We start from the raw sequence: 19,511 nt of genomic DNA on the forward strand, positions 1-19,511 counted from the left end.
AGAGAGACGCTGGAGGACTTTCACCTGAAATGAGTTCATGAAGCCAGTCTGGTTATAAAAATGATAACAGGACATCAGAGCCAGAATTACTCTTTTAGTACTTTTACTTTATACTTAAGTACATTTGAAGGTAAATACTTTAGTACTTTTACTCAAGTGGAGGTCTAAAGGGAGGAACTTCTACTTTTACTGGAGGAATATTTTACCTTGGGGGTCTCGACTTTAACTCGAGTACATGATTTGTGTACTTCGTCCAGCTCTGACAATTACCAATAGGAATTGAGCATTTCGCAGCATAGTGCGCACTTTATCTGCACCAGTGTGAACAGCATGCTCCACTTTTAGTTCCTAGATGTTTTCCTCACATACTGATTGCACAGACACAGGGATTATATAACAATAAGCACACAAGCGATTTCTCACCAGGATTTTCAAATTTAGAAGGAATGCATCTGATTTGTGCTTGGTGTCAGTGAAACCATGGCAACCAATGGTCAGTAGGGTTTCAGAAATGCCCACAGGCGATGAGCAATCAATGATTAAAGGCCTCAGCATACTTCCTGCGGAGACGACGGCTTCAGCAAACAACGCAATTGCGTGGAAAACGAACAACCGCAGACGTCGCGCGGAGGCCTCATTTGCTGTGTCGCGCACATGGCAGCTGGGCAAACTCCTTGGACGAAGACACTACATGACAAAGCCTGTGATTGGTCAATAAAAAAGAGGCGTGTCATGAAACAAAGATGGACAACTTCAAGGAAGTTCGGCAGACACACTAATATTCCACTAGGAAACACACATTTGACTTACATTTCTGGCATTTGGCTGACACTCTTATCCAGAGCGACTTACAGTTTGATCATTTTACACAGGCAGGCCAAGGCGGTGTTAGGAGTCTTGCCCAAGGACTCTTATTGGTATAGTGTAGGGTGCTTGTGCGGGATTGAACCCCAGTCTACAGCGTAGAAAGCAGAGGTGTTAACCACTACACTAACCAACCAACCATTTGATAAATAACCAATGAATAGCCCCTAAATTTAAGAAACTATGTCTGGTATTTGGTAATACTAATATTAGTAAGCATCAAAACATATAGGTGACCTTATAGGTTCAGAACGAGGACAAGGCTGAAGTTGGCTTTCTATTCACCAGCTTCTTGTTTGAATTTTCCCGTTCCACCTTATGTGTTGTCACCACAGTTAGAACTGTGAAAGAATCGTTTTCCAGTAGAAACTTATCATAAAATGTCATAGCGTCACGTGGAGCATCCGCAACACAAAACCACAGAAAGTATGCAAGCTTATAAGCTCGCAAAGGCACTTTCGGCTTCGCACAACCCTTGAGAATTTCGTTTCGCAAGACGTTTGCTGAGGCCTTTAGATGAGAACGGGTGAAAAGTCGGTGCCGGTGTGAATGCAGGGTTAAGCTGGTTGCACTACGTGCTTTTCACGATCCAAGTAATCCCAATCACTTTCAGTGATGTTGATGTCTGGACTGTGGGGTGGTCAGTCCATCGTTCTGAGAACACCAGCAGTTTTATTTTCACATTTTCTTCTTTTTTGTCTGTTTCCTTTTCTCAGTGAGGTCATCTTGATAGCTACACATTTTTCATTCTTTCAGACCAATATCGCCAAGTTGTCTCACAGTGGACACAAACACCTATGGACTTTTTCAGATCTGATGCAAGAGTGGACCTTGATTTTTTTGGGGGTCTCTTAGGGCTTTCAGGTGGTTTTTAGGCGTCACATTTTCTCTGGATCTTTTTAAAAATGATCTTTCCTTATGCAAGTGGGTTATCTTGGATCTACTCTCCTCAGAAATATATTCCGAAGAACAAATAATTCTAACTTAATTAACCAGAAAGACTAGAAATGAATAGACTAGAAATTGTGCACAGTGATAATTTAGAACATAATTTCGATTTCATTATTAATGCGTTTTTTAAAAGAGTTTTATTTTCACTGAAACTCTGTACACAAACCTCTTCGCAGAACTTCAGGTCCACAGATTTGCCGTCACTTCTCACGCAGTCTAACATGCGAGTCTTCCGGCCGATTCCACACACGGCGTTGGCACTTAACTGACATGTGCTCCAATCTGAGGAACCACACAAATACACAGAGCAGTGACCACACCCATGAGTGATACTGTGCTCATCAATCAGTCGTGATCAAACATGCAAGAACAACTGCAACATACAAATGACTCCCAGTCGACCATTTGTCTCAACTCATAAACGTCAAACAATGAGGAGCCTCATCAGTAACCCTCATTCTTAAAGTAGTACCAGCGCCCATTTAGAGTTACCGGACAAAATAGGGTGGCACTAACTACAGAATGCCGAACGTGCCAGCAAACCATTAAAGGGATTCTAAGAACGTCTAGGATTTGTTTTCTATTATTCAGTGGATCTTCGCTCTGTGTCTGTCTGGGGAAGAAAGAGAACACTAAAAAGCTTTTCTAGTAATGATCTCAGGCATAGCGCTCATACAGTGTGGCCTAAAATAGCCATGTGCCTCTGGGACAAGAGGAGGATCAGAGAGAACGACTCCTTTGAGGACTGCTGAACAGCGTTAGACTGCCAAATATTTATACCAGGGCTGATATAATTAACTGTGATTGATCACATTATTTTGTGTAGTTAATTGCAATTAACCTAAATTTTTTGTGTAGTTAATTGCGATTAATCGAAGTATTCGGTGTAGTTAATTGTGATTAATCAGAGTATTCTGCGTAGTTAATTGTGATTAAACAAAGTATTTTGTGAAGTTAATCGTGATTAATCGAAGTATTTTGTGTAGTTAATTGTGATTAATCGAAGTATCCTGTGTAGTTAATGGTGATTAATCAAAGTATTTCGTGTAGTTAATTGTGATTAATCTAAGTAGTTTGTGTAGTTAATTGCGATTAATCGAAGTATTCAGTGTAGTTAATTGTGATTAATTGGAGTATTCTGCGTAGTTAATTGTGATTAATCGAAGTATTTTGTGAAGTTAATCGTGATTAATCAAAGTATCCTGTGTAGTTAATGGTGATTAATCAAAGTATGTTGTGTAGTTAATTGCAATTAACCTAAATATTTTGTGTAGTTAATTGCGATTAATCGAAGTATTCTGTGTAGTTAATTGCGATTAATCTAAGTATTCAGTGTAGTTAATTGTGATTAATCTGAGTATTCTGCGTAGTTAATTGTGATTAATCAAAGTATTTTGTGAAGTTAATCGTGATTAATTGAAGTATTTTGTGTAGTTAATTGTGATTAATCGAAGTATTTTGTGTAGTTAATTGTGATTAATCAAAGTATCCTGTGTAGTTAATGGTGATTAATCAAAGTATGTTGTGTAGTTAATTGCAATTAACCTAAATATTTTGTGTAGTTAATTGCGATTAATCGAAGTATTCTGTGTAGTTAATTGCGATTAATCTAAGTATTCAGTGTAGTTAATTGTGATTAATCTGAGTATTCTGCGTAGTTAATTGTGATTAATCAAAGTATTTTGTGAAGTTAATCGTGATTAATTGAAGTATTTTGTGTAGTTAATTGTGATTAATCGAAGTATCCTGTGTAGTTAATGGTGATTAGTCAAAGTATTTTGTGTAGTTAATTGTGATTAATCTAAGTAGTTTGTGTAGTTAACTGTGATTAATCGAAGCATTCTGTATAGTTAATCACGATTAATCGAAGTATTTTGTGTAGTTAATCATGATTAATCACATTTTTTGTGTAGATGATTGCAATTTAATCACAATTTTTTGTTCTTAATTGCAGTCAACTATACAAAATGTTTGTTATTAATCTCATTTAATTATGTAGTTCATCATGATTACTTAAATTATTTTGTGTAGTTAATCGCAGTTAATCTCATTCCTTTTATGTAATGGATTGCAATTAATCACATCATTTAGTTTGTTAATTGTGATTAATCACAATAATTTTTACATAGTTGATTGCGATGTCACATAATTTTGTGTAGTTAATTACAATTAATCTCATTTCTTTTACACAATCGTGACTTTTTAGACTGTTTTGTGTGGTTAATCGTGAGTAATTCCATTATCATGTGCAGTGAATGGTGATTACTCTCATTTTTTATGGAGTTGATTGCGATTAATTACATTATTTTCTTTAGTTAATCACCATTCATCTCATTATTGTTAAGTAGTTGATCACAATTAAGCACATTAATCATGATAAATCTTAATTTAATGGTAGTTGTTCGCAATTAATCACTTTATTTTGTGTAGTTCATCACAATTAATCACATTTGTCTTATTTACATAAATTTAAGCCTGACTTAAGATTCTTTCCCATTTAAAAATACTGTATTTTTTTTGTAGCTATACGCATGAAATGAAAGCCAACAGTTACTGACTAGCCAAGGCCAATTCGCATAAAGCTAAACAATTCTTCTGTTTAAGGGGAAGTTACATAATAAACATGGTTAGCTACAAATTAAAGGCCAACTTTCAAATGCTAAACAAAGCTACTGTTAAAGGGATAGCTTGACCAAAAATACTAATGTGGACGACTACAAACGGGCGGCAAAGTTACTAACATCATGCTAAATATTGGGTTAAAGGGACAGTTTGACTACAAATTCTAATGTGGCCAACAAAGATTAAAGCCAGTAGTTACTGATTAGAACAGATCGACTCGTAAACAACAACTAAAAGCCTGGTGTTACCGCCTAGCCAAGGCCAACTTTCACTACGCAAAGATTATTATTAGTGGGATAATGTGGCCAACAACAAGAACTCCATACCTGAGTAGCAAAGCCTGTCTAGTAAATAAAGGCACTGTTCAAATGACAGTTTAGCAGAAAATGCTACTGTGGCTAACAACACATGAAATCCAGTGGTTGCCTTGCATTGCTTATGTGGCTTATCATGATAGAAAGAAGTAATTGCCTGGCAAGGGGAGACGTGAGATGCTGCTTTGTGGGTACCTGTGATGTTGTAGCTGTAGTGGTAGCAGTTCCTGTTGAGCAGACAGGGCTCAGTCTCCATGCTTTTGGGGCACTCTCTCCCCTCTTTGGGCAGCCGCAGGGCGTAGGCCGTCCTCTGCCGATCGCCTCGACCGCTACAGGGCTTCAGAACACACACACACACACACACACACACACACACACACACACACACACACACACACACACACACACACACACACACACACACACTTCATTAGCAGGCCTGCCCACATCACAGCATATGCTCACTTGTGAATAACAGTTAAATGTGATTAACAGCTGGTGGTGAGAGTCAGGTGGTGGCAGATCACAGAAAAAGAAAAAAAACTGCTCCTTTTTTCTTCGTCCCAGAGCCGAACGAGTGTTGTCCGAAAAAGAGCATCAAAACGGGTCACTCTGATTTTTCCACGCCGCTGTTTTGGTCCCTCAGAGGACCAGTGGATCTCGGCGGAGTCATTTACAGCCCCGAAAATAACAAGATCCCTCTCGTCATAACCCAGATGAGAAAGAGAGAGGCAGAGGGAGAGCGAGAGTGAGACAGGAGGGAGCAAGAGAACGAAGAAAAAGAGCGAGAGAGCATGACAGAGAGCAAGAGAGAGAGAGAGCGGGCGAGAGAAGCCAGGAGGGCCAGGCTGTGAACAGCAGTGCCGCGGCAATGCTAATGTTTGCCTTTGCCCGGCTGCCGGCTCTGGCTTTAGGTCCAGAGGGAAACACCACTGGAATAACTTCTCCGGCTCGTGTCATGAATAACACATGGGGCATCGACTGCAGACTCCACACTCAGAGCCAGATTGCAGGGGGGCCATAATGTCAGGCCTTTAAAGTGAATAGCATGTGATTAATAACATCTCGAGGCGGGGAAAAGGACTGGGAGCATGAACTTTCTGAAGGGAAGCTGGAATGAGCTGGAAAACACAGCTTAACCACTAATGCTAACATGGATAAAGACCAGCAAAAGCTGGAAGCTACCAATTACCATGTTGCGGGATGTTTTCCATATCTCAATTTACATAGCTCTTTAATTGGCAGCTACTCTTAGAGCTGTGGTTTAGTGAAAAATCACCAAATGAAGGTAACAAGGCAAAAAGATGCTGTGGACAAGACTTTAAGATGGTTGTTAAGCAGAAAAACTGATACATCGGAACAAAATGCTCAATAAAATAAGTAAAAATTTACATAAATGTGAATTCTAGGACATTGTGCCCTCTAATGTCTGTACTTGCTTCTCCCAGTGTCATCTTTGTCTTATAAAAAAATTAAAAAATCAATAATTATCAACATTTTGTTTATTAAAACCATAATCATTTACAGTAACATTCAGTATGTCTAGTACAGTTTCCATTTGTAGAGGGGGCGGCAAAGCCATAAAGGTGCGATTTGTAAGATTTTTAGTTTAAAACATTCCAAAATGAACTAAAATTATGAACAGAAAGTGAAGAAATAACAGTTTTTACATTACGTCAAAGATGTCTAGGTACTGTGTTACAGAGATATCTACTGAAGTTAGCATGCTAAACAGCAAGCCCTGACCTGTCCCGTCTCGTAAAACCACTTGGTACTTTAAGAGGTGATTATAGCGTCAAGTCCACCATCAGCCCAACAGAACCGAGCACATTCTAACCTTGTCAATCATAGTAACTGTTTACAGACTTATAAAAGAGCTTTTAAGGATGCACATCTGATGAATGGAACAGTAAATGCAACGATGGCTGAACCTCTTGGCAAGTGACTGTTATTCCCACTGTTGCCCCCTTTAAAAGCAAAATAAGGGTTAACATTTGTGTTGCTTTCCACCACTGGAGCTCTTGGTGAGTAAAGGGATGAAGTTTGATGCTAAACTTGCAACACTTCTTCAAGACTAGTAAGTACTCAGTTGTTGTTGGCTATTAAGTGGCAGCTTATAAAGGTAGCTAATTGCTTAACATTAAAAAAGTGTTAATGTTTGCAAAGTTAGAGGAGGGGTGGAGGAAAGGGTTGGACATGACAACTTTCTGGTGATATGATGATCCCTATTTGTCTGCAGTGTAGAGTATAAATTCGAAAGGTTACGTCATTTTACATACTGCCTCTATCTCTGCAATACTTTGGCTCTTTAAAGGTCAGCTTGCATGCATTTGAATGACACTACGGAATGATAAAGACAGGGGTGTCCAAACTTTTACAAAGATGGGCCAGATTGTACCGTCAAAATAGCTGGGGGCTGAAATATTATTTACAAATTATGTAAAAAATGCATGGAATCAGAGCTTTCTGTGAGCTATTGTGTTTACTATCACTGTATAAAAGATGCACAAGACTTATTTTATTGTTGGATCACTCAGAGCAATTTGGATCAGTAAGCAAATAAAATTCGGGTAGTTGGGGGTGTGTGTGAGGATGAGTGAGTGAGTTGGGGGGGTGTGTATGAGGATGAGTGAGTGAGTTGGGGGGGTATGTATGAGGATGAGTGAGTGAGTTGGGGGGGTGTGTATGAGGATGAGTGAGTGAGTTGGGGGGGTATGTATGAGGATGAGTGAGTGAGTTGGGGGGTGTGTATGAGGATGAGTGAGTGAGTTGGGGGGGTGTGTATGAGGATGAGTGAGTGAATTGGGGGGGTATGTATGAGGATGAGTGAGTGAGTTCGGGGGGGGTGTATGAGGATGAGTGAGTGAGTTGGGGGGTGTGTGTATGAGGGTGAGTGAGTGAGTTGGGGGGTGTGTATGAGGATGAGTGAGTGAGTTGGGGGGGTGTGTATGAGGGTGAGTGAGTTGGGGGGTGTGTATGAGGATGAGTGAGTGAGTTGGGGGGGTGTGTATGAGGATGAGTGAGTGAGTTGGGGGGGTGTGTATGAGGATGAGTGAGTGAGTTGGGGGGGGTGTGTATGAGGATGAGTGAGTGAGTTGGGGGGGGTGTGTATGAGGATGAGCGAGTGAGTTGGGGGGGTGTGTATGAGGATGAGCGAGTGAGTTGGGGGTGTGTATGAGGATGAGCGAGCGAGTTGGGGGTGTGTATGAGGATGAGCGAGCGAGTTGGGGGTGTGTATGAGGATGTCCGAGCGAGTTGGAGGGGTGTGTATGAGGATGAGTCAGTGAGTTTGGGGGGGTGTGTATGAGGATGAGTGAGTGAGTTGGGGGGGGTGTGTATGAGGATGAGCGAGTGAGTTGGGGGGGTGTGTATGAGGATGAGTGAGTGAGTTGGGGGTGTGTATGAGTATGAGTGACCGAGTTGGGGTGTGTATGAGGATGAGTGAGTGAGTTGGGGGGTGTGTGTATGAGGGTGAGTGAGTGAGTTGGGGGGTGTGTATGAGGATGAGTGAGTGAGTTGGGGGGGGTGTGTATGAGGGTGAGTGAGTTGGGGGGTGTGTATGAGGATGAGTGAGTGAGTTGGGGGGTGTGTGTATGAGGGTGAGTGAGTGAGTTGGGGGGTGTGTATGAGGATGAGTGAGTGAGTTGGGGGGGTGTGTATGAGGGTGAGTGAGTTGGGGGGTGTGTATGAGGATGAGTGAGTGAGTTGGGGGTGTGTGTATGAGGATGAGTGAGTGAGTTGGGGGGGTGTATGAGGATGAGTGAGTGAGTTGGGGGGGCGTGTATGAGGATGAGTGAGTGAGTTGGGGGGTGTGTATGAGGAGTGAGTGAGTTGGGGGGTGTGTATGAGGATGAGTGAGTGAGTTGGGGGGTGTGTATGAGGATGAGTGAGTGAATTGGGGAGTGTGTATGAGGATGAGTGAGTGAGTTGGGGGTGGTGTGTATGAGGATGAGTGAGTGAGTTGGGGGGGTGTGTATGAGGATGAGTGAGTGAGTTGGGGGGGTGTGTATGAGGATGAGTGAGTGAGTTGGGGGTGTGTATGAGGATGAGTGAGTGAGTTGAGGGGGTTGTGTATGAGGATGAGCGAGTGAGTTGGGGGGGTGTGTATGAGGATGAGCGAGTGAGTTGGGGAGGGTGTGTATGAGGATGAGCGAGTGAGTTGGGGGGGTGTGTATGAGGATGAGCGAGTGAGTTGGGGGGTGTGTATGAGGATGAGCGAGCGAGTTGGGGGGTGTGTATGAGGATGAGCGAGCGAGTTGGGGGGGTGTGTATGAGGATGAGCGAGCGAGTTGGGGGGGTGTGTATGAGGATGAGCGAGCGAGTTGGGGGGGTGTATGAGGATGAGCGAGTGAGTTGGGGGGATGTGTATGAGGATGAGCGAGTGAGTTGGGGGGGTGTGTATGAGGATGAGCGAGTGAGTTGGGGGGATGTGTATGAGGATGAGCGAGTGAGTTGGGGGGGTGTGTATGAGGATGAGTGAGTGAGTTGGGGGGTGTGTATGAGGATGAGTGAGTGAGTTGGGGGGGTGTGTATGAGGATGAGTGAGTGAGTTGGGGGGGTATGTATGAGGATGAGTGAGTGAGTTCGGGGGGTGTGTATGAGGATGAGTGAGTGAGTTGGGGGGGTGTATGAGGATGAGTGAGTGAGTTGGGGGGTGTGTATGAGGATGAGTGAGTGAGTTGGGGGGATGTGTATGAGGATGAGTGAGCGAGTTGGGGGTGTGTATGAGGATGAGCGAGTGAGTTGGGGGGTGTGTGTGAGGATGAGTGAGTGAGTTGGGGGGTGTGTATGAGGATGAGCGAGCGAGTTGGGGGGGTGTGTATGAGGATGAGCGAGCGAGTTGGGGGGGTGTGTATGAGGATGAGTGAGTGAGTTGGGTGGGTGTGTATGAGGATGTTCTCTGTCTGATGGATGAATATTGTCTGGATACCCATTCATTTCCTATGGCGGTCACTTCTGACCGGGAACCCCACGGGTGTAACGATTGATTAAACACTCAAAATTCAATGAAAGAGGTGATCGTCACTTTTATATGTTCAAGTGCAGAGTGTGGAGGATATCATAAGACCTTGAGGCAGTCAGATGTAAAACACAATATTTATTCATAATCATTATTCATTTATTATTTATAATATTTATTCAGTACAGTCTTTTCACATTTGAGACTCTCACATTTGCTGTGGCTCTCGATGAAAAAGTATTCAAATTTCCATTTCATCATTATTGCCAGTTTTCTGTGTTAAGTTTGTGCTTTATGGCAATAATCTTGAATAAATGTCATTGAGTAATTTAAGCTGCAGGTGTAGTAAGAGAGGTAAGACTCTTCAAGTTTAGTGAACTTCGTTACCACAGTGCGGCATAATACAATATAAATTCACAGCACTGCTGCCCCCATGAGGTGAAAGGAAACACTGCAGGGTATTGGCTGAAGAGCCACTTATAACACACTTTAAAACAGAAGCTACAGGCCTACATTAAAATCTCTCCGTGGGCCTCATTTGGGCCAGGAGTCGGACTCTGAACCCCCCTGGATTACAGGGTTGTTTAGAAAAGAGGAACACTAAAGGTTATGATTTGGAGAGCTGCAGTTTGTCTGCGAGTAACTTAGATAAACGTTACATGTTTTAGCAGATGCTGTTTGCAAGTTAGGAATAAATTCAAGGCTGCCAGTCACAACCATTCCTGATGGAGGTTAAGAGGATAGAGAATAGATGAGGTGTCACGTGATATGACGCCACACAAGGTCTAATTAATTTTCTTAATTTTCAGTCCAAACGACAGAGTACAAGTCAAAATCTTTTAGGAGAAAAAAAAAATTCATTCAAGCCTTTTTTTTAACTGCCATTCAAAAATTTGTAAATGAAGCAGAGAAAAATGGAACCAACTTCTAAGACTGAACTTTGGAGGTGTGGAAAAATATCCCGGCAGATTTCACTAAAGCATGGAAAGCAAGTTTCCTGTAAAGAACTGAAGCTGTAATAAAGAAAAAAGGTGAATACACTAAATACTGGAAACAAAATGATTTAGTTATTGAGGTTTCTGGGTAATTTACTGTTTAGCATATGTTCAGTTTGTTTTCCCAAGACTGAAAAATGAATAACTTGTACTTAATGGCTGTTTTGACTAGACATTAAATAGATGAGGGGTGGTCTTTGTGCTGTGATATTATAGGACGGATACAAGTGGAGTTCAGTTATTACCAGCTCACAGGGTGTCCAGGGACTCCAGTCAGATAGGACGCAGTCCTCCGGGCAAGGCAGCCTGCTTTCCCGGGTCCCTGCAGGCATCTCCTCTGGGTCACATAAGTAGTCCTCCACAGCATCAGTGGGGCCGTCCACCGTGTTCAGCATACACCTGCATTGGGAGGACAGGAATGAAGGGGCTGTGTACTGAAATCTGTGGTGTGTATTGCTAGATTAGTCTCATATCCTGCTGATTTAAGATTCATGTTTTTATCCTGGCAGCACTGGGCAGCTCCTACAGTGACAGGCTCTTTCAAGTCCTTGCCTCCTGCTGCTGCTAGACTATACAACCAGCACTGCTTCCAGTAGAACCGTCCTCCATCCCCCTTTAGACCTCACACACATACAGTACACAACTGTGAATTCATCATCATTATGGTGTGGGGGTGTTTTTCAGGAGTTGGGCTCGGCCCCTTAGTTCCAGTGAAAGGAACTCTTAAAGCTTCAGCACCAAGAGGACAATTTCATCCTCCCAACTTTGTGGGAACAGTTTGGGGACGGCCCCTTCCTATTCCAACATGACTGAGCACCAGTGCATAAAGCAGGTCCATAAAGACGTGGATGAGCCAGTTTGGTGTGGAAGATCTTGACTGGACTGCACAGAGTCCTGACCTCAACCCCATAGAACACCTTTGGGATGAATTAGAGTGGAGACTGTGAGCCAGGCCTTCTCGTCCAACATCAGTGTCTGACCTCACAAATGCTCTTCTGGAAGAACGGTCAAACATTCCCATAAACACACTCCTAACCCTTGTGGAAAGCCTTCCCAGGAGAGCTGAAGCTGCTATAGCTGCAAAGGGTGGGCCGACATCACATTAATCACATTGTGTGAAACCAGACGAGCGAATACTTTTGGTATTATAGTCTATATTGTCTGTATACAAACAAGTAACAAACAAACTGTAACCTCATTAAGAAATTAACTTGTTAATGTTTGTTAATTCTCTTCCTGATTTTTCTTTACCCGAGTGCCTTGCTTTCCCTTTGCTGCCTAGTACTGTGAATTTCCCTGTTGTGGGACTAATAAAGATTTATCTTTCAAGCTGGACTGCTGGTGCTGCACTTTATGTTCACTGACTAGATCCTTGCTTTCTATTCAGTATGAATCTTCAAAGTCAGCCATACACCTGTTTAAAATTCTTAGATGTGGTCGATGGTATTACGTTTATATAGTTACTCTAATGAAGCAGAACTCTTAAGTATAACTGTTTAGTAAAGGAAACGGTTCTATTTAGAACAATTTGAAGGAATCAACGGTTAAATGTTTCTTTGCTTACTCAGTTGGATATGGTTCTTTAAAAAAAACTATTATATATAAATAGTTCTGTTCCAGAACATTGCATTATATATATTTATTTATTTATTTAAATCAGATAAGCGAAGACATCAAAGTGTTTGAAGTTTATTGAAGTTATTATGACAAAAATGAAGTCGACAAAGTATATTACCCCCTTAAATGGACAGGGCCCACCGGTGGGTCCAAAGTTTTATAACAGAACAGCTCAACCTTTAAGCTTTAGTGGAAATTCAACTCAAAACAATGTACAGCAAAACATGCAACACACAGGCTAGCTCAGGCTATACCGCTTTCCTGCTAGCCAGCTGAACTACTGAAGCTTGCTACCTTACCCCCCCAGAGACCTTCAACATAAGAGTCCCAAACCAGAGGACAACACGGTGCCTAACTACACTCAACCAAAAGCAAGAGCAATGTTATTTCTACGCTCAATACAACCTAGTGTGTCTCACTTTTTGATAATTAAACAAAAAAGTCAAATGAAACAACAATATGTATTTGTTCTTGTGTTCCTATATGAAACACAAATGATGAAAAAATAAATGACCTATGAATTATATTGATTTATTTTTGTTGCCTTTATAGAAAAATCTATTGAGGGGATGCTGACTGCTTCTCAGCCCTTTAGTGCACAAAGAAAGTGCTTGCGTTGCTGATGTAGTAGTTGATGTAGTAGTTGATGTAGTAGTTGATGTAGTAGTTGATGTAGTAGTTGTTAGTGTTTCATGGGCAGAAGAGTAAAGGGTGCCTTTGTATTTCTATTTAGTTTGTCTAAACAGGGACTTTAAGAGAGGTCAGTTAGATTTCCATTTACCCACCCCACAAAATCTCTGCACTTCCATCACATCCAGCCAGAGACACATCGCTTTAGCAGTGATTTATATCGTCATCAGCTTTATTGAACATGGCCTTTTATGTCAGCTCTACCCAGCACTCATTTCTTTGGGCTTTTCTTTTATCATCCAACTTTATATGTGCTCATAATGTTTACTACAACCATCACTGACTCACAGACTAGCCAGTGAACATCGCCTGTATTGAATCAGTCGGCAAATACACAGAAAGAGCAAGAAGCATAAAAAAATAGAGACCTAGGCATACCTGACTTTCCTCGTCTGCACTCCTTCGCCGCAGTTTTCCTTCAGGTCCACATTGCTGACCTTCCACATGCTCCAAGGCTCGGCCACCCAGACGTACTGACTGCAATCGCTCACACATGGGACCACCTCGTACACCTTCAGCAGGGATATACACATGTGCGCAATGGATGAATCAGCTAAAAAGGCCCAAAACTAAGCAACTCTGACAAAAAAACAAAGGATTTTAACACCTGGTTTCTTTAACAGTACAGCATTCAGTTGCTTAGAAGTGCAGTAAAAATGAATGCAGTAAAAATGCCAAGGAGCATTTCTCAAGTAGCTGTAAAGGCAGCGAAGGTGCTGAAAGTCAGTGCTTACCTGAGCCTGCGCTCGAGCAGCATTTTAAGAGAGTTGGAGAAAAGAGACATGAGAACATTGACCAGAACATCTTGGAACAACTTATAATTGCATATACGCTCGTATGCAAACGCTTGGCCGCCCATTGTGGTAGATGCTGAGGTTTACCATTTCATGTTTTCTTCCCTGCTATGGTAAAATCAGCAAACGAACAGTAACTGTGCATTAAAATGTGCAGAAGTGTGCTCCCTGTAGATTTTGTGTTACTTAGAAAATCAACAAAACAAGCCATTCTACCATGGGCGCCTAAACTTTTTATGCAAGTGAACAAGCCTGTTAAGAGTAGATTTAAAAACACGACATCATTTCACAGTCTAGACACGAAAATAAACAGATGCTCAGGCTTTGTGCTCAAAACATAAAGAAGAACCTGGCCGAACAGATACGAAGCTGGAGGGGAAAAAAACAAACATCTACATTTCAGATCATCATGACCTCGATCCAGCTGTGATAAACTGTTTAGAAACAGAGGGGAAGTGCGAGTGTGCCGCTGGTGGGCGGTTCAGAGGAGCCCAGGTCTGATGAGAACCGTTTCTAGAAGAAATAAAAAATAGGGATGACAAGAAACGCTGACACATTCCTTTTTGGCTCGCTTGGATGCGTCTGCACATCAAACGTGAGTTATTTTCCAATGCACAGTTCTGTCCAGAAGTAATGCTGGCCCTGTTAATGAGATGTTACACTATGGATCTCATGGATTTTGAACAAAACAAGAAGTTATTCTGCTTATCTCTGTATAACTTGACAATTACGCAAAACAGTTCAAAAACAGTTCAAAGTTGCATGCAACATATTTAATTACTCCACTAGTCAGCCAAGCAGATCTATTTTATTTACTGCGTTTGTAAGAATTTCAACTTGTACATATTGCAAATTTCTCTTTTTTTGTCTTAAATTATTAAAGTGTTTATTCTTTTAAATAAATAGTTGCAACTGTAACAACAATTTCCCTCTGGGATCAATACTCTGATTCGGATTCTGATTCGGATTAGTTTTATATACCGGATCGCTCTCGCCATAAAGCCAAGTCTGTAATTCGATATAATCGCTTGACTTATTTCTGTTTTGATTGGCTGTTTCATGAAATGTGAAGTCAAAATTGTTTAAGTTGCAGTCGAAGTCGAGATGGCTGCAATTGTTGCTGCTGAGTTTCGTGTAAGTTGCAGGACGATTTACATGCAACTCAAGCGCAAAATGTTTTTCATGTAAGTTTCAAGCAAATGAAGTTGCATGGAAGTTTGACCATGTAAAGCCAGCCTAAACCAGTTTACTTCCCCTAAAGTTAACAGTTTATTCTGTGCATTTAGCCAGACTGCGTTTAAACAAAGGGCAACCAATCAGAACAGAGGTCATTTACATATATCTATCTAATTTACATAGTGACACTTTCATGTAACCAGTTGCATGTTGTGAGTTGCCTACAGTATAATTTCTGTGTAATTTCACAAACACACAAAGCAAATCAGAAGCTGCAACACGGTCAGCTACTCCACTAGTTAGGCAACTTAGAAATGAGTGTTTTTTGATACATGATATATGATTCATGCCATATGGCATCAGCAAGGAATAATTTACATAATTGCAGAATTTTTATTATGTTCGTATATCCCTCCACCAGGTATTCCTGTTTTTTCTGCATCTATATATCTGCCTTTTATTAGTCTATGTAGGATTGTTTGCTGTCTGAGTGTGATATGTGTATGTTATGCTTTTGAGACTTCATGTTTAAGTAGCAATTCAATCACAGCTTTGGTGGCGCTGACAAAGTGTAAGAAACTATCAAACTTTTCTAAAGTTGATCAGGAGGATCTCAACTATTTTCGAATACACAGTGAGCCAGCCTCTGTTTTATTTCCGTTCCTATTGGACCAGTGAAATCCGTCGCTTGAAATGATCTCATTGGATACGATCATGTGATGCATTATGATTGCTGCTTCACGAAACCATGAAACTAGTTCCATAAAGCCGGGATGGTCGCAACTGTTGCGGCTAAGCTTCATATGAGTCACAGAAGGCTTTACCTCTTGCAACTCAAGTGCAATTTAGTGTCATGTAGGTTTCAAGCAACTAAAGTTGCATTAAAGGTTCCCAGTGGTAAGTCAAATCTTTAAAGGCACAGTAACACAACCAGTCTGTTTAGTTCTAAGGAAAAAAGACAGGCTGAAAATAGCCATATAAACATTAATTAAACCCAACAATGCAACAAAAATGTAGTAATTTGGGCTCTTTAAGGCTGGCTCCATACCTGATTGATGTGGTCCAGTTTAGGGCAGGGTCTCCCACCGTTGTAGGGTTTCTCTCTGAGCCATTTGGAGCGCACTTTAACCCCACTGCCGCAGGACTTGCTGCAGCGTGACCAGTTGGACCACTCGCTGAGCTTGCAGTCAGATGGACAAGGGATGATGCAGGCCTCCTCAATGTACCCTGAACATGAGATAGATAGCAAGGTTCAAATCTAGGGCTGGACATTTCATGAATACCCTAATTTAAAGTGACAGTGTTAGAAAATGCACATAGATTCAATCAATAACCTGTGTACATCCAAAAATTAAATTAAAAACTAAATTAAAGAGCCAATTTTGTGGAAAACTACATTTACCTCACTTTATTATGTGGACTGTCTATACAGTCCATATATAGAAACTAAGCTGCAGAGCCTGTTTGCTATTTATTTTTTTTGTGATGTCACAAAACACATTTATATGCACAAATACCCACCTATTCAGCCTACAGCAGTTTAGCTATGAACTATGAACTATGTCAGTTTTTTGATGCACGAAAAGACATTATTATCCGAGGTGGACCTCAGGGAAAAACATAATACAGATAAGATAAAAAAAGTAAGATATGGCCCTTTAAAAGGCACCGCATATAAAGTGAGCACACATTGGCACGCCAAACCAAAACTAAATATAAAGGATGCTTTGCGTGTCAGTTATTAGACACATCCCACAGCAGAATGCTCCAGCCTGAAATATGCTTAGCCTGTTTACTTTGGACCACCACTGACTCAGGTGTGCTTGCTTGAAAAGCTGCAAAATGAGACTGTCATACATTTATTATGCATTCACAAAACGGATAGTCTTAAAATCTGACTGGATATGCTGTGAAACACTTGATATATGCACACCTGACCACCCCACAGCAACTGATACACTATATTAAAGTGCCAACTCACTAAGAACCTGTGCTGTTCATGGACAGTTATACTGCTCGCATGGACCACTGAGCCTATTGAGAGATGAAAGACAGCAGGCCAGAAAGACAGCTAGCAGATTAAACAGCTCCTCCATTAACATACTATATGATTCACTGCAAAACTGGGTATAAAAAGTAAACAATGTTACACGCAGTGTTAGATCTGCCTTTAGGAGAGGTAAACCAAGTGGGGAAAACACAATGGGTGGCACAGTTAGCTTGATGCTAACACAACACAGTAAACTGGATAAAGGTGCTGGGGGAAATTTGCATCATCATTGCGGTGATATTTTGGAGAGTGAAGGTTTCTGCCTAGAAAAAGATGTAGTATGTGTTTAGTATTATCTTCTTCTTCTTCTTTAGGGGTCGCCACAGCGGATCATCTGCCTGCATCTTGCCCTGTCCACTGCCTCTTCTACTTTCACACCAACCGTCTCCATGTCCACCTTCACTACATCCATAAACCTTCTCTGAGGTCTACCTCTTCTCCTTCTACCCGGCAGCTCCATCTCCAACATTCTTTGCCCAATATATCCACTATTCCTCCTCAACACATGTCCAAACCATCTCAACCTGGCCTCTCTGGCTTTATCTCCAAACTGCTCCACCTTCACCGTCCCTCTGATCTGCTCATTTCTAATCTTGTCCATCCTTGTCACTCCCAACGAAAATCTCAGCATCTTCATCTCCGCCACCTCCAGCTCAGCCTCCTGTCTTTTAGACAGAGCCACAGTCTCCAAACCATCCATCATAGCAGGACGCACTGCTGTCTTGTAAACCTTCCCTTTCACTCTTGCTGCTATCCTTCTGTCACACATCAGCCCTGACACCCGTCTCCACCCACTCCATCCTGCCTGCACCCTCTTCTTCACCTCTTTTCTACACTGTCCATTGCTCTGGATGGTTGACCCAAGATATTTGAAGTCATCCACCTTTACGACCTCTACTCCTTGCATCTTCACCTTTCCACCTGCCTCCCTCTCATTCACACACATGTATTCTGTCTTATCTCTACTGACCTTCATTCCTCTCCTCTCCACTGCAAACCTCCACCTCTCCAGATTCTAGTGTGTGTTTAGTATTATAAACCCAAAAAATGTAAAAGTTCATGAAATGACTATTGTGCAAATATATGGGTGACTGTTCCTGTCCTCCCTCAGTAGGCCACTCTAAATAAACTGCATTTCAGCTACATTGGTGGACAAATTGTTTTACGTAATTGTTAGTAATTATAATTCACTTACTGAAAGTTTATTATTTTAATTTTATGCTCTCACCATTTTATGAAAGCAATAAGCCACTTGAGGCCATGCATTACAGTGATTTCATCACTAATAAAATCACTGTAATGCATGGCTTCAGGTGACTTATTGCTTTTAACGAGACCCGCTGCACTGCACGTCAAGGAGAGGTCAATGCCCCGATAAACCCACTATTCTGTACATTCTTCTATTGTGCTAAGCGAAAAACTCATCTAAGTAGAGGAGTGGCATCAAATCCAAAGGACTCCTTGACTTTGACATATCTGGGAGTTGCCAACAATATCACTCTGATCTGTAGCGATTAAAAAAAAGTGGATAAACTATGTTTATTTTCTGATATCTCCCGTCATCAATGGCTCTGGTGCCGTCTTGGTTAAAGTTACATGTAGTCAAGGTGTTGACTCTATTGCCTCCACTGGCAGGAGTCAAGAGTTGAAGCTGACTCTAGAAAACTTGTGCATCACTGGATCAAATTGAAACTAAACCTCCCGAGCTGAATCACAGGCTCAAAAATTGTTGTATCATTAACTACAAAGCTCCAAACTGCCTCTAGAAGCAACATCAGCAGAAGAAACGTGCATCAAGAGCTTCATGAAATGGGTTTCAGTAACCAAGCAGCTGTTTACAGGCCTAACATCACTATGTGCAATGCCAAGTGTCGGCTGGAGTGGTATAAAGCAGGCCACCACTGGACTCTCAAGCATTGGAAACATGTTTTGAATGATGCTTCATTATTTGGCAGTGTTCACTATCTGGCAGTATGTGATGAATTAACTGGTGGACGCCAGAAGAACGCTAGTTCCGTTAAGATATGATCTGCCAAGACTGGTGTGGAGGAGCTCCAGTGACCAGGTCAAAGCCTGGACCTCATCCCCACTGAACACCGTCAATTGGAGTGTCGATTGCAAGAGAGGTCTTTTCATGCGACATCCGTGTCTGACCTCACAAATAATCTGACAGAATGGGCACAAATGCCCACAGACACACTCTTGTGGAAGGAAAGCCCTCTCAGAAGAGTGGAGGCTGCTATAGCCACGTATTAATGGCCATGGTTTTGCAATGGGATGTCTGACAAACTCATAGGTTTGACGGTCAGGTGTCCACATACTTCTGATCATACAATTGTATATTAGCAGATATATTTCAGAACGGGTAGACCTAATTATGCTCTCCTGAATGCGTGGGGCCTTTGGACAGATTTACCCCAGATTTCTCATCCTGCTTTCCTTACCTGTTTTGTTTTTCTTCTGCCCGGGCCTCCCTGG

General features: G+C 41.7%; 1 protein-coding gene across 3 annotated transcripts in view; it reads right to left on the reverse strand.

Moving 5' to 3' along the window:
- The window catches only part of LOC108433870 (thrombospondin type-1 domain-containing protein 7A), a 238,224-nt gene that overhangs the window by 30,170 nt on the left and 188,543 nt on the right, over positions 1-19,511 (reverse strand). For all 3 annotated transcript variants that reach the window (XM_037534172.1, XM_017708707.2, XM_037534171.1), the window contains 6 exons: positions 16,032-16,210; positions 13,748-13,753; positions 13,392-13,525; positions 10,952-11,105; positions 4,947-5,088; positions 1,982-2,097 (listed from right to left, as the gene is read on the reverse strand). In XM_037534172.1, the coding sequence (XP_037390069.1) occupies positions 1,982-2,097; positions 4,947-5,088; positions 10,952-11,105; positions 13,392-13,525; positions 13,748-13,753; positions 16,032-16,210 (731 nt within the window). The remainder of the gene's footprint in view (positions 1-1,981; positions 2,098-4,946; positions 5,089-10,951; positions 11,106-13,391; positions 13,526-13,747; positions 13,754-16,031; positions 16,211-19,511) is intronic.

The sequence above is a fragment of the Pygocentrus nattereri genome, chromosome 24 (assembly GCF_015220715.1).
Source record: "Pygocentrus nattereri isolate fPygNat1 chromosome 24, fPygNat1.pri, whole genome shotgun sequence".
Classification (NCBI taxonomy): Eukaryota; Metazoa; Chordata; class Actinopteri; order Characiformes; family Serrasalmidae; genus Pygocentrus; species Pygocentrus nattereri.